We start from the raw sequence: 23,123 nt of genomic DNA on the forward strand, positions 1-23,123 counted from the left end.
CAGGAGAGCTACAAGGCTGAGTGTGCATTGATAGCAGAGCCACAAAGCTCTGCCTATTTCTCCCAACATCAGTCCCAGGTTCATGGTGAAGCCTCATCCTGCCCCAGGAATAGCCAGTCTACAGAAGGAGACTGGAGAGTGGTCCTCTAAGGCACCTCCTAACATTAGGTTGTACTTAACACCTTTCACTCCTAGTTCATGCACAGAATAAACCCACAACTTGTGGTCCCAGGGCTGTTTCTGCCATTGGTTACCTCCAGTCCTCAGGCAACTATAAGAGGCCTCTGGGCCTCAGTTTCCTCATATAAAGAGATACAGGGCTGTAGAGATGGCTCAGCAGTTAAGAATACTGGTTGCTCTTCCAGAAAACCCTGGTTAGATTCATTCCCAGCACCCACATAGAAGCTCACAACTCTGTATATTCACAGTTCTTCTGGCCTCCATGGGCACCAGTTATGCAGGTAGTACACAAACATACATGCAGGCAAAGCACCCATATACATAAAACAAAATTCTAATTAAATTTTAAGAGGCAGGTTGAATTACTAAAGTATATATACCCCAGCTTCAGTATATATACCCCAGCTTCAATGTATACACCCCAGCTTCACTATATATATCCCAGCCTCAGTATATATACCCCAGCTTCAGTGTATTCTACCTCTCCCTCATTGCAGTTTGCTTACTTAGGTAAGTGTATGGATGTATGCTTGTCTTAAGAGGCAATGACAAAATTAAAGATTTCTGCTCTCTTGAGATAAAGGAAAGAATGACAACATAATATCATGAACTGACAAAATGTCAGCCCAGCCCTTTTCTGCACATAATTAAGTCCCTTTTGTTGATTGTTTTTCACATGTTCAGTGACAGCTCTTTGTTGAACACTTACTCAGCACTTACACTCCAGTGTGTGTCATGAGCCTAAGTATGTGTCACCTGAACTGCAGAGGTCCGACTTTGCCAAGGGTATTTAAGACCCTAATGATACTAAAAGACAGTGTGACGGGGAAGCACTCATGTAAAAGAAATGGTGATTCAGGCTTCCTCCGCATATTGGCACATCCTCTGAGAACATCTCCTGGATTTTAGTAAGACATCCTGAATCAAAGTAAAAATGGTTAAATAGGTAAATGAGCCCAACTAGGTCTGCCATGAAGTGTGGAGGGTACTCTAGGAACTGCTGGAGGCCTGTTGCCTAGCTCCTAGATTATGGCATCTGGTGAGAACTTAGCAACCCTGGGCAAGAGCCAGAATGCTCTTAAGTGTTCATTGTGGTCAGAGTGCATGGGGCCTGTGTAAAATAGTCCAAATAGTGCGATCTCCAAGCCTTGTCATGCTCTCCTGTGACTTGAGATGCGTTAGGAAGGTATGTGTATGGGACCTAGGAAATGAGATGGCTTCATAGTGTGGTATGAGAAGCCTTGCAGCTAGGGAAACTGAGGCATAATTTATTGTACTGCTACTGACGTACATGCTAGATAGTGTCAAAACTGGAGCCATGATTGGTTTTGCACATGGGAATGGGGTGACAGGGAGCTTTGGGAATTTTTCATGTTTGTTTGTGCATGTGGGTATGCATGCGCATACCCACGTATACCTTGAAGGACTTGTTTTTCGTCTTTTACCATACCTGTCTTGGGGACTGAACATAGTCCCTCTGTCTTAACAGTGGGTACCTTTACCTACTAAACCATCCTCATCAGCCTCTCAGACATATATCTCATTTTTTCAAAATGACTTTACCACTTCTTAGGTCAGTTCTTCTCAGTGCTGAAGGCAGCATCTTGCCCTCCTCTTTAGACATGATATTGGTCCTTGGTCAGTGACCTTGGTCCCCTCCAAGGTGAACTCCACCTGAACTTCAGTTGTCCTCAGTGCCCATAGAAACAGTAATCCAAGATGAAAGCATTAGTCTTCATATCTTTTTACCTTAGAAGAAGGGAATGAAGATAAATAAGTCCTGGCAGTATCCACAGGAAGAAAAGCTCGAGGTAATCCATTTAGGAAGTGTGTCTGTTCCATGTGGCCTTTATACAGGTTCTCTGTCCTTCCTCTTCCTCACACTTTGTGATTGCTAAAGCCAAAGGAACACGGAAACTAGCTGGAGCTGAGAATACTTAATGCCTAAACTTGCTGAGTCACTTTAAATAATTTTTGTCCTGCCCCAAATAGAAAATACTGGATGGCGTTGGGGGGCATGGCTCGATAGTAAAAGCTCTTGCCCCACAGGCATAAGGACCAGAGTTCAGGTCCTCAGAAACCATGTAAATGCTGGACTGGTGTGGCAGTACACCTATGATCCCAGCCTTGGAAGGATGAGTTGGGATCCCCAGAGCAAACTGTGTTGACCAGCTTTGGATTTGACTGGGATACCCTGCCTCAATGATTTGCTAGAAGGTGGTTCCCAACATAAACTTCAGGCTACATCCATGCACATGCATACATGGGAAACAGGGGTGGGAAAAGATGATGCTGGTCCCAAGGAGTGCTAACTGGTGTTTCCTCTAGCCACACATGATTTTATCACAAGCAGGTGATGCCAGAGCTCAGCAATGATTCGTCCTTCTGAGCAAGTCCTGACTTCCTGCAGGTGACCTGTGGTACTCAGATACAATAAACATGGATTTAAAACTCCTAGCATAAACCTCCAGGTTGGGGCGGGGAAAGTCTCAGTTGCTTACATTCTTGTTTTGTTTTTAATCTGCAGCAGAATAATCTAGTCCTCATTCCTCCGAGCTTAAGCAAAATGATCCAGATGGCTGGAGAGATTGCAGACGGTATGGCCTACCTCAACGCCAACAAGTTCGTCCACAGAGACCTTGCTGCGCGGAACTGCATGGTAGCTGAAGATTTCACGGTCAAAATTGGAGGTGCGTCCTTTGCTTTCCAGATTAGAGTACAAACTAAACTAAATTCACAGGTGCTGTAGGGACTTGCAGTCATTAGTCAGCTTATATATTAGCTTTGGTTTTTGTCCATTACTTCAAAAAAAAAAAAAAGTAGTCACAAAGGTTTCTCAGAAAACCATCTTGCATTTACAAGGCCTTTACCTCCCTACTGTGATAGGCCAGCAGTTCAGAAACATACCAAGTGCTCGTCCTGAGAACGAGCAGAGGGGACAGAAAATGTAGGAGAAACTTATCAGCCACTACTAACCTTTGGCCACCTCTTGAGCATGTGTCCTAGAGGTGTTCTGCTTGCCTAAACCCTAGCAGTGATTTTTGCATGAGCCATTCTGGCCTCTTTGTAAGCAATGGCTGTCATCTCTAGAGAGGTAGCCAAAGTAGGGCTCTCTATCTTCATTTTCATTAATTGTAGGAGTTAGGGGTGTTGGCATGCAGCTGTATGAAATGACTGTACAGAGCAGATGTCAGTCATTGGAGTTACTAAAGAGTCCACCAACATGTCTGTCTCTGCACACTTGTATTTGGAGCCCTGGGAGCCCAGCTTGGTAGGCAGCCTTCAAGAGGATACCCTACCCCGAGTTTCTAGATAAGAGGCATTCTCTTACCAGCCTTGTGGTCCTTCCAGCCTCCCATCCCTCCCTTATGCATGGGGACCCAGATTTTACTCCTCAGAGGAAGCCACTGTGCTCCTGAGTGGCCTGGGGCAGGTGCCTTCCGTCCTGGTGCCATCTTTCCCCACATGTGAAGTGAGAGTGGACTAGGACAGAGCTGGAGATACTTAGACAGCAAGCCCATGACGGTGTCCTCATCCTGCCCTCCTGTGTACTCTTCCCAACACAGCCAGGAACTGGGTGAAGATGCTTTTGTCCCATTTTGCATTACAGTTAGAAAAATGCTTTTTGTGTGTGTGTGTGCTTTTTTTCCATTTTAAATCCAAATCAGTAAGGATTATATTTTCCGTTTAACCATGTGGCGTATTTATGAGGATATTTTCTATTATAATTATGATTTTTTTTTTCTTTTTGGAATTCAATTCTGCATGCCTGTTTAGGAAGACGGGGTTGTTCTATTTTTCTTTTGCATTTAGGAAGAGAGATTGTTTTCTAGAATCGCCCTTTTATGCAAGTCAAAGCAGATCTTCTCATTTGCATGTCTCTGGATTAATTCAGAGATGAGACTTGAGCACTTCCTTTTTCCTTTCTCAGGCTCATTCCGCTTTCCTCAGTGTCCCCCAGTGCCCCCATCTCAGGGATTTCACACTCTAAGTCAGCTCACCAGAGGCAGCTGGTAGCTCAGACACGGTGCAAGTCAACTGTGCTGGGTTAACATCCATGCACCCTCATTCTCTGTAGCCTTTGCTCTGCCTGTACCTCACCCCTTTGTGGCACCACTTAGAGATATGAAGGGACATTTTAAAGGTAGAGCAGCGGCTCTTTCCTCCAGGGAAGGAGAATGGAAGAGTTTATGTGAGAAAAAGATGGTGTGGTTGAGTGGAAGATAAAAAAGTGGATGAAGGTACAGTGATGTGAGATTATAAGAGAGCAAGCCCGCCATCCACCATGATGATGTGACACCTTCAGGAGATTTTGAAAATGGAAGACGTTTTCAAAAATGAGTTCAGAGTATTGTGTTGGGAAAGGGTGTTGTGTAATAGCTCCAGGAGCCTGGGGAAGAGCATCTCAGCCGTTTACTGTGTACTTTCATCTTCCTGAATTCTCACTGTAAGTATGTTCTGCCCTAGAAAGTGGCAAAAGGCCTTTTCCTCAGTAGTAGAGACACGCCACCAAGTAAATGAGGTCCACATCCTCCCGTGTATTTTGACCAAACTACAACTATATGCCACTCATTCTTGATCTGTGCAGTGTATATTTTTTTGAAAGATCATAGTACTTGATAGTTTGTAAACTGCCTCTCACTTTAAGTGCAGTAAGGGAGTTAATTTCTTAAAGGAGCCAGATTATAAATTACTAAGACCAGATACGTCTTATTTTTGCCTGTGAGTTACTGGTCGTGCCTCACTATTTCTGCCTCATAAAGTTACAGGTTGTCATGCTAAAGCCCTCAGAGTGGAGCAAGAACGTGTCTCACCTTGAATATGGGGAAAAGACAAAGGCCCTACGTTGGGGCAGCCATGACCCCTTAGCTACTGCCCCAAGACCTGGTCCAGCTAAGTAACTATGCATCTTTCCTCCAGATTTTGGTATGACACGAGACATCTATGAGACAGACTACTACCGGAAAGGCGGGAAGGGGTTGCTGCCTGTGCGCTGGATGTCTCCCGAGTCCCTCAAGGATGGTGTCTTCACTACTCATTCTGACGTCTGGTATGAGACTTTCCCTACATGGCCATCGTGGACCTTCCAGCTCATGGTTCAGGCTCCTGGGTCATTCTCCTTCTTTCTTCTGTTCACTATCACCAACTGCCAGCCTTGAGTTCAGCATCTAGTGCCCCCTAACCCTTCAGCTTCTAGATATTCCTGTGTGGAGTCCATTAGAGCAAAAAGGTATTTGTGGGATGCCAAGGAGTATGTAGAACCAACATTCCCTTCCCTTTTTACCTTATATTGATTCTATTTCCAAGGAGTGAGGAAATGCCTGAAGCCTGAGCCTTCACCTCTGTGTTTCCTCTGCCTGTTCCCCCCTCACTTTTCCCCACTCTCAGTGGGTTAGTGCTCTGTATACTCTCCTGCCTCCGCTCACTGACCCTTCAGATTGAAGGCAGTGCTGTATTTAAACCCAAAACTTGAGAGTCTTGGTTGTGGTTTTCTGTTGGTTCCATCTGATCTCTCTCTCCCTCTCCCTCTCCCCCTTGCCCCCCCTTCCCTCCATTTCTCCCTCTTCCCCCACCTCCATGGGTGTCCATTGTTCCTGACCCAAAGCTTCTTCCTTAGTAGAAATTGTCTTGTGGTAGCAGCACACTGACCAAAGTGTGCAAAGACTTCTCTGTAGTACTGTTTACTGCAGTTCCTTGGAAACGCTGTGTGGAGGTCATTGGGTTCCAAAATACAACTGGAGTTCTTGGCAGGCAGGAACTCTGGCACGTCCCCCTCCTCGAATGTCAGAAAGTATCTTGGCTGTCCGCTAGGGAGATCCCATTGCTGTTGTGTTACTGAAGCGGTGGTTGTTTATTCCAAGTGCAGATGACCACAGAGAGAAACTATCCCCGTAGTGATTGACATCAGTTCTTTAGCCTCGTGAACCGTTCCCGGTCAAGAGCCTTGGATCTTGTTTGGAAGACAGGTGCAAATTGGAAATAGCCTTTGAATATGACCCAGCACAGCCTGGTTGTTTCCCAGCTCAAGGATGAGGTCTGTTCTGCAGTTAGCCCATCTGAGGTTACATCTTTTCTGTTGAATCAAAGTACTCTGTTCCACGTGTAGATGAGGCCACGGGAGAGGGCACACCTAAGGCCACACTTCCATCTGTTTGTTCTGAGCTCCCTGCTTCTGGAAGCTTTGAGGTCAGCTTGCAGGTTAGGAAAACAGATCGAGCACAGACTCATTCTACCCCAATTCTGGGTAACAGCTGTCACTACAGGCCACAGCGAGGGTCGTGCAGGGTTCTCCCTGCCAATTTCCTCCACTTTGACTAGCCGTTACGAACCAATAAGAAAATGTACAAAGAGGAAAGGCGTCGGAATTCATTCGGCCAAGTGCTGAGGCACTGACAGCGCTTGGGGTATCTGTTTTCTCAACCCAAGCTTTGAGCATACGGTTGGGGACAGCAAGGACACTGGAATGTATAAGCCAGCTCTGACTGAACCCCTGCTTGCTGGAGGAATGGTAGTCATTTTAGAATGAATTTATAATCAGAAGACAGTTGTTCCTAAGTAAGTAAAAATCCAAAGAAAATTGGAAGAATTGTGCTTGACTTTGTAGGAGACCTTTGGAGCATGGTGTAAGGAGGCGCCCTCAGGTCAAGCCACACCCTGATCATCTGCACTTATCACAGCTGTTATTTGAGCTTCTGTGGAGATGTTCCAGGGACTGTCCCCTCCCTCACAAGGGCAGGAAGGCCAGCCCTTAGACGTCTTCATTCTTTCTGGTTTATGTGCTCTATCTTCCTTTCTGCCCTATGAGCAGACTGCTGGGATGGGGTGAGGTGGGATGGGATGTTGGCTACAGGGAGCCTCGGAGGAGAACAGGGTACTGGCAACAGTTACGTTGGAGCTGACTGGCTGAGTTTGTAAAGACTCAAGTAACTAGCAGTCTAGATACGGCATTCAGAGCTCAGGGCCAGGACTGTGACTGAATGCCTGGAGTCCTGTGGTGCACCAGGGAAAGTATGAGAGACAAGGGAAGTTGGTCTGGAAGGGAACCTAGTCAAGACCACTTGATTAAAATAGAACACCACATACATCATTGCTTGTCTCAGGCCGTATTTCAGACATGAGGGTGGACACTGAAGCCTCCAAAGAATGCCTCCGATGTGGCCACGGAGGCTCTGGAAGGCAGATCCCATGGCTGAAACGGACAGGAAACCTGTCTAAGGCCAGGTCTTTGAAAACCATAACTGCACTGTATATCTTAGTGACTGCTGGTTCCATAGGACCTGGGGTCTGATTGCTGAGCTTTCGCTCCTGTCTGACTTAGTATTGATGTGTACAAAACCCTTTTGTTCATAGAAGGAAGCTGAAGCAGCAAACCGAAAGTTACAATTCAGTCAGAGGCTGCCTGCTTCAACTTAGAGCAGTATCCGCAGAGCCCTAAGTGGAGAATGCCCGCCTCAGGCTCTTCTGTAGGGCTCAGCCCTACTAGGCTGCATCTGAAGCCTCGTCGTTGGCTTGCCATGGGTGGCATTCTTTATTCCAGCCTGAGTGTAAGAGCAAACAGGCCAGGGAGAATTATGGGGAAGCAGGGATCCTCCCTAAGAAGGTGTGTTCACACTGCAAGCGACAGTATGACCATTACCTGTCCAACGTTTCTGCATGCATGGATCTCTTTTAGTTCCATCTTCTTGGCTGACAGGCAAAACTGCACACACGGTAGAATTCACTACCTACTGAGTTCATACCTCAGCCAGCCTCTAACCAAAGGGCTCTTTGTTATTGCGACACACCCCCGGGGAAGTATATCTCACCCAAGTTCCCTACCTGACACAGCTGCCTCCCCAACCTTGCCTCCTGAGTTCTGTGGCCCAAGTCAAGATCCTACAGAACATTCCAGACCCAGCTCCCAACCCTACATCAGAACTGCTTTGGGGAGTCCAGATACCTATCTGTTTGAAGAACTGATCAGATTCTACTTTGTAGTGGTGTGGAGAACCATTAACATAGAGATCTCTAAACTGGGATGAGAAGAATCCCTCAAGGAGACCATTAAGATGCTTAGCTGTCCCAGGTCAGTGGCCAGGCTAGGACCTGGTCCTCTGCATTCCGTGCTGAACTAAAGCTAGTTTGACTTATGTCCCAATGATGGCTGGGACCAGGCACTGTGAATATGTGTGCTGTAGATCAGGCTCTTAAAACTGAGAGAGATGTTAGAAGCCCCTAACCTTAGCAACCTCAGCCCTGCCACCTGGGTTGTAGTAGCCCTACAGGAAGCATTAGTGGTGACTAAAGGGAACAGATGTCCCACACTCAGCCGGCTGGCTGGCTTGACATCCACAAAGTGCAGTCGTCACATTGAGGATGCTCTTTTCAGTACCCAGAGTCTAAGAAATGCTAGCAAGGAGGGGATGTGGTCCTTCCCTTCCTTTTCTGAATTATTCACGTTCTGTTCCCCCTGTAGGTCCTTTGGGGTCGTCCTCTGGGAGATTGCCACACTGGCTGAGCAGCCCTACCAGGGCTTGTCCAACGAGCAAGTTCTTCGTTTCGTCATGGAGGGCGGCCTTCTAGACAAGCCAGACAACTGCCCCGATATGCTGTATGTATTTCCTTTGCCACATAGGGTAACTCCAGAGCTAGTCCCTCTGTTGCTTGTGGGTACAGGAGAGGTTTAGAAGGGGGCTTATCTCTCCTGGCTGCTGGAGCTGAGCTTGCTGGATCTGTGAGTTGGTGCTACAGCCTAATCTCATTCTGTCTGATGTTGGTGGCTCAGTGGGTCTGCAGAATGGCCCTTCCTGGAGTGAGGCTTCAAGGGAGACAAGAAGGCATTCTGATTGGCTCATCAGATACAGGTTGAGAGCAGTGGGCTTCCATTTGGTGTGCACACCTTAAGGCAACTGTTGTTCTGCATCCTAGGGCTAAACATCAAAACAGGTTCCCACTACTGTGTCAAGACCCTTATAGTTTTCTAGGAACACTTCAAAACAGGTTCAGCTTCACTAGTGAAACAACCCCAGGGGGATGGTCAAATTTTCTTTGCTTCTACACAAAAGACACTCATATCTACCTACCCCCTGCCTTCTCCTCCTCAGCACAGTGCTCACTCACATGGTGCCTTGGATGGTGGGGTGATATACAGATGGAGAGGTTGGACGTGTGGGCAGTGGGCAGAACTACACAGAGGTAATAGTGACTGTTCTCAGAATCTTGAGAAGTCAAAGGTACCACATGAGGCTAGCCTGGTACCACATGAGGCTAGCCTGGTACCACATGAGGCTAGCCTGGTACCACATGAGGCTCCATCAATTGAAAATGTCATCTCAAGGGCTTTCTGACAAAACCTAGGAGGAGCTTGGTGAGATCTCCAGGAGAAGATTGAAACTCAACTCTGAGGCAGGGCTTCCAGCAGATGAAAACACTCCTGTGCATAGGGTGGTTTTAAGGAGATCAGATTTACTACAGGGCAGTGGGAACAGTGGTAGATCTGTGTAGTGTGAGAGGCTGTGGCTTCTCTGTGGACTACTCCATAGACTGAGGGGATTTCTCCAACAGACTGGAGAGGATTTCTGGTGCTGTGGACCACATGCTCACTCTTTATTTCAGTCCCTCAGCTCTGCCACAGTAAAGCAGATTCAGGAATCAACAAGGATGGAGCCTTTGAGAGAAAGAGTATAGCCCTTCCTGCCTCAAACTCCCCTAGTGCTAGGATTGCAGCCTGTGTTACTTCCAACTGAAACTTTATATTGGAATTTTAATTTCTCTTGTTTTCTTCTTATAAAATACTCCTCTTTGCCGGGGGCAGGAGGGACACTTACTTGTTTATTTGCTTTTTGCTTTTTGGGGTTTTTTTTTGCCCCAACTGTTTGCAAGTGTAAAAAAGTCCTCTTACTTGGGAGGGCCTTACAAAATAGAATAGGCAGCAGGCTATATTGAGCCACTGGCTTGTCCATTGCCTGCTGTGCCCTGCAGCATTTCAAGGAGAGCTGCCGTGTCCTTTCTAAACTGACCTCAGAAGGCTTACAGGATGCAGGAGGCCTACCTAGAGAAGCTCTGGGTTCTGAGTGCTGCTCACAGTGCCCCTTACAGCTTTGCTTTGACCTCAGTGGTGCAGCCAATTTCCTCCTGGCCCATTGTGAGAATAGTCAGTATTTGGGGTAAAGTTGAAAGCGTGGAGTAGGAACATGGCTGCCTCTGAATCTGCATAAGGGTGTACCACACCAGCATTGGTTTGGAGACTAGAATCAGTGGTGTCTCACGAGCTGAGAAACCATTCAAAAGAGCAGGTGTGAGTTTTGTTCCTGTGGTTTAGGGCTGGTCACAGGAGAGGTATTGTTTTTGTTCTTTTATACCGCGGCAAACATTTGTCTGGGAACTCGTGGGACTCCTGAAGCTGATCCATCTCCAGCTGACTGGATTTTTTTGTATGAATTTAATATGCTTGGGAAGCAGCCACCTGCTATGGGAAAGGCAGTGGACTTCCTGTTCCCAGCATAGAGTGAGGAGGAAGTTTACACACGGAGGCTGCTCTTGGATGCAAAATGATTGATTCAGGAGGCCTTTCTGCTTTGCCATTCAGAACCCCCTTGGCAGATCGGTCTCCTTTCTAAGAAAAGAAGAGAATGAAGGGAGACAAGCTGGCTCTGGTACGGACTGTGGTGCCCTGATTTGCTGAGATGCTGATGGGAGGAAGATGTGTTCTGGGAAAGGATTCTTTTGGCGCAGTAAATGAACACCCTTGGGAGTAGTCTGAAGCCTGTTGGGTCTCACACATAGAGGAAGGGCTTCCATTGTGTGGTTCTGAGGCAGGAACAGCCCTCTGGCCATGCTTTGGCCTCGTTGTCCCTACACCTGAACCTAATTTGCTTCAGGAGTAGCCAAGTGTCGAGCCTTGTATATCACAGAGTGTTCTAGCTTTAGAGGAAAGGGTTACCATCAAACACCAGGGTATCCAGGTCTGAATGTCAGTGCCATAGCTCATTTTGAATTGATCTAGCAAATTCTATGAGGCTGGATCAGGGGAGCCCATCCTTGCCATCTTTACCCCTGGGTTTCAGTGCCTTGGACACAAATTTGTCAGCGAACCCTGCTGAGGTCAGAGGCCAGTCCCAGAGTTCATGGAACCTGGAGATCCTGAAACAGGTTTCAGCCCTGAGGCTGCAGAATTCCCGGGATGATGATTCGAGCTCAGCCTCAAAATTGAGGTGCAGAACCATTTGATCTGGTAGCATCTCCAGAGCTCACGTGCCAAGTCTTTAGGATGCAGGATTCAGGAAGGAACTTGAACGTTTTATTAGCCGAGCCGAGCGTCACCAGCTCACATGCAGTTGAGACATACTCAGTTGAATCTGACTGCTTCTGCATTTTTCCTTTCTGAGAGTCAAACCCCCAGGATGCTGGGAAACCCCAGTCTGGTTTTGTAAAGACAAATTGTATGAATAGAATCATAACAGGCAGGTGACAGTGTCTGCCAGGCAATCCCTGGCATCAACTGTGTGCTAGCTACTGGGCTATATAGCATCCCCGTGTAGGTCCAGCTGAGAAGTAGGCCCAAAAACAGCCTTAGCTGCTTAGAATGCTAGAGGGGGACCCACTCGGTCCTGTAGGACCTTCTGGAAGTTTGATCCCTGGTAAGAGTCACCACTACCTAGTATAGTACTAACACATGACAGCAGGGGCACTACATACATGAGCTCCTGGGCATATTTCAGTTTGCCAGTGCTTCACATAGATGGCAGCCTGTCCAGCTTAAGACATGGACATGCCCTGGGGCTCAAAAGCCGAGTGGGGCTGGAAATAATAGGATGTGCATACACCCCTAGGATAGCACTCACCCCCAGGAGAGAGCTAGGTGTGTACCTTCAAAGAGGGACATATTCTGTAAATCACAGCTCCAGCGTATCAGAACTGTCCGGTGGTTTTTACATGTGCTTTTTAGAGGGAGCCTTTTATCAGCTTATTAATCCCAGAGTCTACTGGAGAGTTTTCTTGTGGAAAGAGTATAAAAACAAGGTCTTAAATCGCACAGAGCAAAAAAGACTTCCTTTTATGGGCAGCTCTGGAAGGGCTGACTCTGGGATGATTTAAAAGAGGCATCACATGGCTTGTTTTTACTGATGTCACCGCATCCGTACTCTGCCCATGGCACCTCCTCAGCCCCACCCTCACCCCTGGCCACGGGGCATGGGGCCAGACACATCTCATGTTCTTACCCCCGGTTGCACTTTTCTATTCAGGGATAGGCCTGTCAGCCAGAGAGGAAATTGCAGCCTGGCCACAGAGCTAAGCTCCTTGTGTCTCCTTCCCATTCCGATTAATCCTTCAGGAAAAGATGAGGACAGGGGAACAAGGCTTTATCACCACCTAACCAGAGTAGGGGAGCATGCTACCTGCCTGCTGTCTTTGCACACCAAACCCTCCCATGAGATCTGACTGGCTGTGGACAGCCAGGAGAGATCATTCTGGTAGTGGGACCATAGTTACTCTTACTCGGGTATCTACAGCAAAGCTGCATGGTCTGACAGCCTCACTCCGTTCCAACTCACTCACTGTGTGACTTCAGACAAATGATTAAATGCGTTGGTTGGTGCTTTTTCCTTATATATAAGATGAGGATGTGTTGTAACTGTTGCAATAAAGAGACATCTCTGACTCTCAAGGACTAATGTGACTCCCAGGCCCAGAGCTCTTAGTACCTACCTGCAACCTGTCATGTCCCACCAGAACCAGTCACTTAGCGCCAGTGAGAATAACCTAGTTAGCCTTGTCTTTGGTCCAGTTTGTTGTCCTCCTTCGAAGGCATTGGCCACTTTACCGGGATTTTTCTTCACCCCCAGAGAAGTAGGCAGTAAATATTGTAGGGTTACTAGCTAAACAGTCTTTGTCTCAACTACTCAGCCTACAGAGGAGCTTAGAAACAGCTACAGGGGCTGTATAGCCAGTTCTGCTCCAGTAGAATTCAGCTTCTAACAGGCTCCAAGCTGCACCTAGGCCTCCAGAATGCTTAATTCTGGGTGGACCTCCAACACGCCGTTTGCAATTTTTTCTTAAGGTTACTATCTTCCACCTCATCTGACTTGACCCTACAGATTCTAAGAAAGCTGGCCAGATGGGCAGGGGTCCCTTTCTCTCCACGGACAACTTCATGCCTACCTGTGGGGCTGCTTTCACATGCCTTCACCTCTGTGGGATTATTTGCATGGCCCATTGTAAACAAGTGAAATGGCCTGGTAGCCCAGTGATCAGCCTGACAGAATGCTAGAGGCTTGTTTAGGGTGCTGTGAGATTCCTATATATTCGAAGTTCCATTCAGTGGATTTTAGTGTAAAGTGTCTGTTGAGCCAGGAGTTTTAAAACACAATTTCCTGGAGGAGCATAGTGGAAAATTCTTTGGTCTCACGCTCCTGCGAATGAGAGCTGCCAGGTACCCCTTTGCCTCAGAATCATGACCACCCTGTTCTTGCTTTCTGTCTGTCCATCCGTCAGAGTGGCACGGCTTAGGTACTGGGGCCATGACTTGACTAAGGCATCAAGGGAATGAAGAAAGAATAAACACTTAGATATAGAAAGGCTGGGGCTGGGTGCACTGGGCTCTGGAAGCTCAGTATGTTTAGTATATAGATTTGAACAGAGAGGCAGATTATTGCATGCAGATAAACAAGGAAGCAGGGTTATTATACGCAACTGAACAAGGAAGCAGGTTTAGCCCATCTCTGCAGGAGCCGTCTCTGCAAGGAAGCGTCTTCAGGATGTAAACATCCAGGGGGAGAATGTGACAGTAGACATGTTGTGCACACACTATTAGCACTTGCACTCAGACCTCAGGGACCTTTATACTGTTTTTCCCTTGGCCATGTTTATAGAAGAAACTTGTGTTCAGGGCTTTCCTGGTTTGCTGGCCTCCAACTTTCTATTAGAACTCTGCTGGGCATCCTCAATCTTCAGGGCAGGGTTCTGCCTTCATGGGACATGTGCAGTAAGCAGGTGCTGGCGTGAGATAGCAAGCTTGGGATATGTGCTCCTTCTGTCTGGCACCCCTGCCATCTCTTCCCTCAGGCCCACTGCCAGGGGCACCCTGATGCCAGGAAGAAACTTAGAAATAGCCTTGGTTTGGGGTACAGAGAATGGTGCCTGTCAGGAAAGCTGTGATTCTCATTAGTGAGAGAGAAAGGTTTCTGCTTCTGGTTGATGCATGACTAGAAGAGGTGCTTCAGACAGAAAGTAGGTTGTTTTATCTCTTAGCAGTGCTATTGTTAATAAGACCCTGTTCATGGTGGATTCTGTGAACCAAGACTTGAAGTGAGTTTGGGCTTGGCACTGACTGGGCCTGGGCTCTGGGCACGAGATGTATGACAGGATGCCAGAGGCATGCAGATAAGAAACCAGGGAGTACAGAGGTGATACAGTTGTTCTGGACCTCTCTGACCTCAGCAAGAGGCCCCTGGCAGCTCACCTCTGTTTCCTTCCCCCTCTTAGGTTTGAACTTATGCGCATGTGCTGGCAGTATAACCCCAAGATGCGGCCCTCCTTCTTGGAGATCATCGGCAGCATCAAGGATGAGATGGAGCCCAGCTTCCAGGAGGTCTCCTTCTACTACAGTGACGAGAACAAGCCTCCCGAGCCGGAGGAGCTGGAGATGGAGCTGGAGATGGAGCCCGAGAACATGGAGAGCGTCCCGCTGGACCCTTCGGCCTCCTCAGCCTCCCTGCCTCTGCCTGAAAGACACTCAGGACACAAGGCTGAAAATGGCCCAGGCCCCGGCGTGCTGGTTCTCCGTGCCAGTTTTGATGAGAGACAGCCTTACGCTCACATGAACGGGGGCCGCGCCAACGAGAGGGCCTTGCCTCTGCCCCAGTCCTCGACCTGCTGATCCTCGGACACCGAAGCACGTGCAAAGTAACGTGTGTGTGTGTGTGTGTGTGTGTGTGTGTGTGTGTGTGTGTGTCCCACTCGGTGGGTGGGGGGGAGAGCAGGTTGTAACAATCTATTCACAAGCCTCCTGTACCTCAGTGGATCTTCAGAACTGCCATTGCTGCCCACGGGAGATGGCTTCTCTGCAGTAAACACATTTGGGACCTTCCTTTTTTTCAATATGCAAGCAGCTTTTTTTATTTCCCCTACCCGAACCCTTAACTGACATGGGCCTCTGCAAACCTTAATGGCAACACTTAATAGCAACAGGATACTCGAGAATTGAGTCTCCTCATTCTCTGCCTTTTTCTCTCTTCTGCCTTCCCTCTCTCCTCTCCCCTCCCACTTCCACGCTCCCCTTTCTCTTTTTTCTGCTTCACAGTGGAAAAAAATGTTTGCGAAAGCCCAGCTGGGAAGCCTTTTTTTGTTGTTGTTTTTTTATCAGATTGATGTAATGGCTGTCCCTGGGGCTCCTTATCAACCCCTGTATACACCTGCCTGATACCATAGGTCTTTACAAAAAAAGGAAAAAGAAAAAAAAAATCGCACACTGAGATGGAATTTTTTAACTGTACCTTTAACCTTTTTTTTTTTTTTTAGGGTCATCCAAAAATTTAAAAGGGCCATTGTTCATCCGTGGTTATCATTTTCACGCTGCCAATGTTTGCCAAAATCCTGTTTTTGGTTTGGTTTTTCTCACGCACGTGTACTCCCTGCACTGATTTCCCTTTGTCCAGAGGCATGGGATGAAGCGTGGCATCTAGTCGAGAATACCATTTGAGAGACACATTGTTGAGGCCCCCACTGTGCCCGGCATGCTTTCCTAGCCCACGCCCCCCCGGGTCTCATTGCGTGATGACTAGGTTACTGTTTGAGAGAACTGGACAAGATGGAACTCACCCTCCTTGAAGAAGGGTAAAGTGGAACTGGCTGTCTACCCCACCCCACCCACAGCACCCCAAGAATCCTGGAGGAAATGGCCATGAGCAAGCCTGAAGGTGGTCCTCATACCAGCCTCGTCCCCTCCCCAGCCTCCCTCCTGGCCCCCCTGAGGGACACATGCGAAAGGGTTCCAGGTTCCAGGGACTCTGCCCGGCAGTGGGTACAGATGTGCAAGGAAGGGATTCAGACCCACAGCAGCGTGGAGCATCCCAGGCAGTGGATCCAAGCAGTCTGAGTTGTCACATGGTCTGTTACTAGGACTTCTTCATGGGTCTCTCAGTTCTATGTTAGACCATGAAACATTTGCATACACGTTGTCTTTAATGTCAGTTTTATAACTTTTTTACAGTTCAGATATTCATCTATACGTCTGTACAGGAAAAAAAATAGCTGCTATTTTTTTTTTTTTTGTTCTTTATCTTTGTGGATTTAATCTATGAAACTTTCAGGTCTACCCTTCTTCCTTTCTGCTCACTCCAAGAAACTTCCTATGCTTATTTACTAGCGTGTGGTTTTTTTTCTTCCTCTTCTCCGGCAACTGATGCTTCTAGGACATAATTTGCCATGAACTGTTTGATGCCTTTTTTATAAACACATCTCCCTTCCCCTCCTCCCTGTAGCCCCATTCATTATCCTCTAACCCATAGGCTCTGTGAGCACAGTCGCTGGTAAGGGAGTGGGGAGGGTGGGAGGCTAGAGTCCACGTACTCCTGGGCCCTGCTCTCTCCTTTCTGTACCTCCCACACACAGCATTGGAGTCTGTTACAGTGCAAGGCATGCCACAAACTCAGGTCAGAAACAAAAAGGTTAAAAATCCCACACATCCTGGTTTAGTGTTTCTAGTTCCCATTGTTGAAAGTCACACTTTGCTTTCTCTCCTTGCTTTGGTTCACACACACACACACACACACACACACACACACACACGCACGCACGCACACACACGCACACATACACACACACACCAATTTTGGGATACAGTAGCAGTTTTAACTGCAGACAGTAGTCATTGAATTATTTTTTAATCACACACACCAAAAAAAAAAAAAAAAAAAAAAAAAAAAAAAAAAAGCTGTTGAGTCCCCAGGGAGCAGCAGAGCTGGCCCAGTGGCCCATCTGCCACCTTTTGCCATCTCTTCCATTAGACTGACCCACCTGTCTTTAGAACCAGCATGTCTGAAGGGGTGGCCTCCATGTGAGTGGGGTGTAAGGCACCAAAGCCCCATGAAGGTCCAAGGCAGAGCAGAGCTGACCCACTGTGGCCCTAGAGCCCCTTGCTGTTCTCTCTTAGCCAGGATCCCAGAGCTCTGGGCCTGGAGGTCCTGTTTTGTTTCATTTTTAGCACTTCTTTCCAGAACAGCGACAGGGTGAGAGATGCTTCTGGGTGGAAATATTTAAATTAGGAGTAAGAAAAATGTTGGAAGATGATGATTGCAGTTGTGACTGGAGATTAGACAGAAAAGAAAGCTTGCAGTTCTCTGGCTTGTCTGTAGTTTCAGGCTCACAGCCCCTCCCTAGCCTCTGCCCCACAGTATTTCCCCTTAACAAAAATAGAGAAAAGGAGGGGGGGGGAACTTATCGAGAAGGTATTTCATGTAGGAGTTTTAATTTATTTTGTGATACCTGTTTTTATCACTATAGAGAAGCCCCCGTTATGAATTTAAATGCTGAGGAAAAGATGTATGTATCTCTGTATATGTGTGTATTAGATGGAACAGTTTTTGGTTTGCGGGGGGTGTTTTGTTTTTCAAACATTTATCTACCTCACTCTTGTTTTTCGTGTGTGTGTGTATATATACATATATAATACATCTCACACTTGTCAGAACCTGACAGGAGGCCAATGGTATTGGTAACCCACTCCACAGGCCACATACCCAGGTGAAGCAGAGACTGGGATAGGCTAGATCCTGGGGTCAAAGCAACACTAACTCAATCAACCTCTTCCTGTTCTGTCTCCAAAAGCCCACCTTTCCTAGGACGACTTTGGTCTTTCTCCTTACCTGGTTTCCTACTTTCAACCCAGCAACCATCATGAGCACAGAGCACACCAGTGGAGGGGGTTCACCTGCCCATCCTCAGCTGGCTGACTTTGGAACAGAAGTTTATACAGATTGAATGACTGACAAATTCTATCCCTAAGAGAGCAGGTACTCCCAGGTTTTGAGGGCAGGAGGCACCCACACATAGGTTGTCTGAGAATCCCAATGTGTGCACATGTCAGGGTGCCCTATCAGCCCCCTCAGCTGCTCCTCTGAGACCTGCACTGCAGCAGGGGCATGCCACCATTGCTCTCTTGGCATTGATTCCTTTTAGAGGTACAGCCATCAGGGAGCTTCCCCCTCCCCCCTCTGCTTCTGACAGAAGGCCAGTATAATAAAGGGGGCAAGACAAAGCCTGCACCCCCTGCAGGCTGCTGTCCTTCCCTCTTCTTCCCTGTCCCCCCAGGGCTAAACAAGGACTGACCAAATCTTGAGGCTGGAAGGCCAGTGGTCGGCACCTAGCCTTCCCTGTGCTCTGCCTCTGTCCACCCCATCCATCTGCTGCTCATGGGTGGACAGTGCAATCCTCAACTCCAGCAGCTGCTCTCACAGGCCCTGGGGACTTCAGCCGGGAAACTTGGCGGCTGATCTTTACCCCCAGTGTGGAGAACTGCCTGACAGTTCAGTTAAGCTCAGGAGCCCTTTGCCTCCTGCCAGAATGCTGCCCTTCTCCGGGTTCCTAGATGCTCACAGGGTCACTGGGAGAGACTGTTTGATCAGGGTTTTCTTCTACACTGTAGGTGACTCTCTGCTATAGTGACCTCTCCTCTCTTACACATACCTACCGGTTTTCTACAACTGGATTTCTACAGCTCATTCAATTAATTTTAAGGGGTTCTTCTTCTTCTTCTTCCTCTTCTTCTTCCTCTTCCTCCTTCTCCTCCTCCTCTTCCTCTTCTTCTTCTTTTTGAAACTGTCTGAGTTGTTGGTGTTTTGTGTGAGTGTTTTTTTTTTTCTTTAAGTAGAGAGAGGACACTAACGGGGTAATGTGTCCGTCATAACAAATGCTCCAGAAACACTTCAATAAAAATAAAAAGTTGGCTTGTATGAGGGTGCAGTTCTGCTGGATCCACCCACTCTGACTATTGCAAGGCATCATGTCCACAGTTCTAGCCTGATCCCATGCTGATGTTCCCGCCTCTTCCTGATTTTTCTCTTTATATGCTTCAAGTAATCTTACCAAGCTGAGTCGTGGCCTTTTTCACGCACCCCCCCCCCTTCTGACAGGAGCTCACACTGCTTGAAGTAACATGAACCACTGAGGCACAGCATGCAGGTGATGTGAACGTTCAGGTGTCCCCCACACAGCCCTTCCTGAATCGTGGAGATCCAGTGGAGCCTGAGCTGTGTGCAGTCCACGCTTTCCCCCATCTCCTTTCAGGAATGTCCTAACATTGGATTCGGAGTTGGGATGAGGCTTCCTCCTTAAGATATAAAAGACTGTTCAAGGCCATCACTGGTCTCTCCTTCCTGCCTGTTTCTTATCACTCGGAACAATTCAATGGTAGGAAAAAAAGCTTCATAAAATAGAAAAGTGATCATTATGAGATGAGCAGATGGCAGAATGGTATACAGTAGTGTTTTTAGGGTGGGCTGACCAATGGGTGAGCTATGTATGATGCCAAGTTCTAAGCCAGTCTGAGCTCCCAGAGCCTCGGCCTTAAGAGCCTACCCTTGTTGGCAGTGACTATACCTGAGACAGGCAAACAGTGGTGGCAAGGTCACACTGAGCTCATGTGGGTGAGAAGTCTAAGATGCTTTCCCAAGGTCCTCTGTCATCATTGCTGGGTCTTCTGAAAGTGGCCACACAGTGCTGAAGGCAACTCCTTTCCTACACGTTGGCATCCTGCAGGAGACGGAACCACCTCATCAAAATGCTTTGGCCCATTTTATCAGTAATGAATTTATGGTTTGGGTTTGTTGTTGTTGTTTTTAAATGTTAGGTTTATGTCTGTCTGATGTCTTTTCATTTCCTGGGCTAAGCAGCTGCATTGGGAGACTTGGACCAGAGAGATCCACTCCTTAAGAACCAGTGATGATGGTCAAACTTTATCACTCCTCTTTGAACTAGGTGGTGGTACAAATGAGAACTTCAAGACAGGATGTTGTTTTAAAATTGAACCCCTCCTACCAGAGATGCTGAAGATACAGACCTTGCACAAGCCAGGGGGTCTTTGCTTTGGGCCTCCAGCTTGGATAACCAATTGGTGATGTAGAGAAATGAACATTTCTTGATGGGATGACAGAGTGATAAGAGTGATGGTGCAGTAGGTAACTATGGTAACCGGCATCGTGATGTGAAGGGAATTGCTGACAGTGGGTAAAGGGCCTAGAAAAAGCATGGACCATATTTGGACTTGATGGTTTCTGAAGGTGTCAGACCACATGGAGGCTGTGGAGTCATCTCCGGGCATTTGGTTTCAGATAAGAAACTTGGCATCCTGCTCTGGAAACCTCTCCTAGAGCTAAGTCACGTGTTGAAGAACTCAGACTCCATCACGCTCATCAGATGAGTTGTCAGTCTGGGGCATGACGTTTAGGGATTTATTTTATTTTGTTTCTGTGAGAACTTCATAATCACTGATTTGTGTCCACATTTGTGTCTGTATCTTTCCAGTAAAACATTCTTTAAATTACTCATTATCGTTTCCAATAGGGCTTCTAAGTCCAGTAGATTACGGGTAGTCGTTGACGAAGATCTGGTTTACAAGAACTAATTAAATGTTTCATTGCATTTTTGTAAGAACATAGAATAATTTTATAAAATGTTTGTAGTTTATAATTGCCGAAAATAATTTAAAAACACTTTTTCTTCCTCTCTCTGTGTGCAAAAGTATGTGTTTGTAGTCTTTTTTTTTCCCTCTGTTTTCTTCTTCTTTATTTTTTGACACTTGTTTACTAGCTAGCTTTACAATATGCCAAAAATAAAAAATAAAAATTAAAAAAAAAGGTAATTAATTAATTAAAAAAATTCTCCCTGGGACCCAAATTGTGGTTCACTCTCTTTCCCACATGCTTTCTGCTCTAGTTTGTAAAAAAAAAATAAATAAATATAAAAAAAATAAATTAAAAAACAAACAAACAAACAAATGAAAGGAATGCCAGTGGTTTAGAAAGTACTTCTGTATTCTTCAGTACCTTGATCTTGGAACCCTTTGCTGGGGAAAGGAATTCTCTGTTACTTACTGTTCCCTGTGGAGTAGCAGCCTAAACAGATGGAAAGAACCCAGAATCTTGCTGGCCATGGAAGTAGCAGTGTGTTGCCACCCAGCAAAGAGATGACACTCACTGGTGACATCTGGCTGGTGTTTGTCCTAGTTCCACAATGCCATGGAGATGGGAGGGTTTCAGGTCACTGGAATGGCTTCATGGTGATCACGTGATTCTGTTTATACAGGCCATTGGCACACGTGCCTCAGATCCTAAGGAAAGCTGTGCCTACCTGTATTTAATGCCGAACGCTGAAGGTCCATTTTTTCCAATACAGAACAAACTGGAAACAAAAACCACAACGTGTGTCCCCCTCACTCCCCCCTCCCTTTTTTAGAATTAAAACCCATGTCCTTGGGCTCCCCATGCATTATTGGCAGTGTCTCTATGTTTCCACTAGATACCATTGTTGAAAACATCAGGAATTTTCTAACACTGCAGGAAAAAAGTCTAGGAACCGTTTGTGGGTTTGTTTTGGTTTTTCAGTTTCTCGTGGGTATTGGGCAGTGTGCAGACACATACGCAGGTGGAACAGGTGCCTGCCTGGTGACATCCCGTCTGCTTCCTAAGCCAGTGAGGCTGAGGTGAGAGCTTTCTCAGAGCTTGTCTACCTCTGGGATTAAAAAGAAAAAAGTCATATCAGAAGGTGTGATGGAATGGATGCATCGCCAATAATGCATTTCTAAGTTTTCTTGTTAAATTTTTTCTTAAAAAAGAAAAAAAGTCTAAAAAAGATAATAATATGGCCAATTTGTTACATAAAATAACTTTCTGTGTATAAATTATTCCTAAAAAAAAAAAAAAACCCTCTGTTTATATATAAAAGAAAATCAGTAGATAAAAAAAAATTCAATGTTTTTGTATATTCTGTTGTAAGAATTTATTCCTGTTACTGCGACATACTCGGGAGTCTTTACATTATGGAAAAAGAAACTTTGTCTATTTTGAATGGCTGAAGCTAAGGCCACTTGAGTCTATTACTCTGCTTTTTTCTAGTAGTTAAAGTACCACATGGATTAAGTTAAATAAAAGAATTCTGTATGCACCTTTGTCTCCTCTTTGTTGGTTTCCTCTCTGTTCTGGAACCATCCCTCACTTTCTCAGAGAGCTGAGCCTCTCTCTCTCTCTCTCTCTCTCTCTCTCTCTCTCTCTCTCTCTCTCTCTGTGTGTGTGTGTGTGTGTGTGTGTGTGTGTGTGTGTGTGTGTGTGTGTTACGTGTGTCACTCGGAAATGCTCAGCACAGAAAAGCATCTCCACATCCCTGAAGCTGAGTTTCTCCACATGCAGATTGCTGTTGAGCTTGGAGAAGCGACTGTCTCCCCATTAAATCAGCTAGAGGCAAATGAGTGCACGTGAAGCACGGTTTCAGTGCTGCTTTTACAGACTTGTCTCCTGGACTTTTCAGTTGACAAAAGGCCAAGGTGGGTTTGATATGTGAGAGTCTGGGGGCAGAGCATGGTTGTCAAAAACATAAGTCTGTGCATTTTCATGTCCTTGGTAACGCTTCACAGTTGGGGCGCCTCAGAGGGTGTGCTGGAGAAAACCAAGAAAATCAGAGGCTGTGCCCGGCTGCAAGGTGATGAGCAGTTAGGTTGTCCTCAGGTACTCTGAAATGTTTACCTCTTCATCTTGATCCTGGGAAGTTGGTGGGTGGTTTGGATTGGAAAATGAACCAAGCCATACATTCTAGACTTTTGGGAGAGTGTGCAGCCTTCTCACGAAACACTGACAATGGGGAAAGTCTGACAAAATCAGGACACCATGTGATGGACTGAACAGTAAGTCGTAAGTGGCTGAAGCAAATCAGAGGCGACTCAAGACCCAGTGAGTCTCTGAGTAACCAAACCCAAG

General features: G+C 46.7%; 1 protein-coding gene across 2 annotated transcripts in view; it reads left to right on the top strand.

Annotated features, from left to right (window-relative positions):
• Igf1r (insulin like growth factor 1 receptor) overlaps positions 1-22,317 on the top strand; it is a 279,402-nt gene extending 257,085 nt beyond the window's left edge. Inside the window, exons 18-22 of one of the 2 annotated variants that reach the window (XM_034512804.2) lie at positions 2,708-2,870; positions 5,101-5,230; positions 8,636-8,770; positions 14,644-15,063; positions 15,679-22,317. In XM_034512804.2, the coding sequence (XP_034368695.1) occupies positions 2,708-2,870; positions 5,101-5,230; positions 8,636-8,770; positions 14,644-15,037 (822 nt within the window). In that variant the 3' untranslated portion in view covers positions 15,038-15,063; positions 15,679-22,317. Of the gene's footprint in view, positions 1-2,707; positions 2,871-5,100; positions 5,231-8,635; positions 8,771-14,643 lie in introns of both variants that reach the window. The other variant, XM_034512795.2, reaches the window with a different exon arrangement.
• Positions 22,318-23,123: the final 806 nt, after the last annotated feature.

The sequence above is a fragment of the Arvicanthis niloticus genome, chromosome 1 (assembly GCF_011762505.2).
Source record: "Arvicanthis niloticus isolate mArvNil1 chromosome 1, mArvNil1.pat.X, whole genome shotgun sequence".
NCBI lineage: Eukaryota > Metazoa > Chordata > Mammalia > Rodentia > Muridae > Arvicanthis > Arvicanthis niloticus.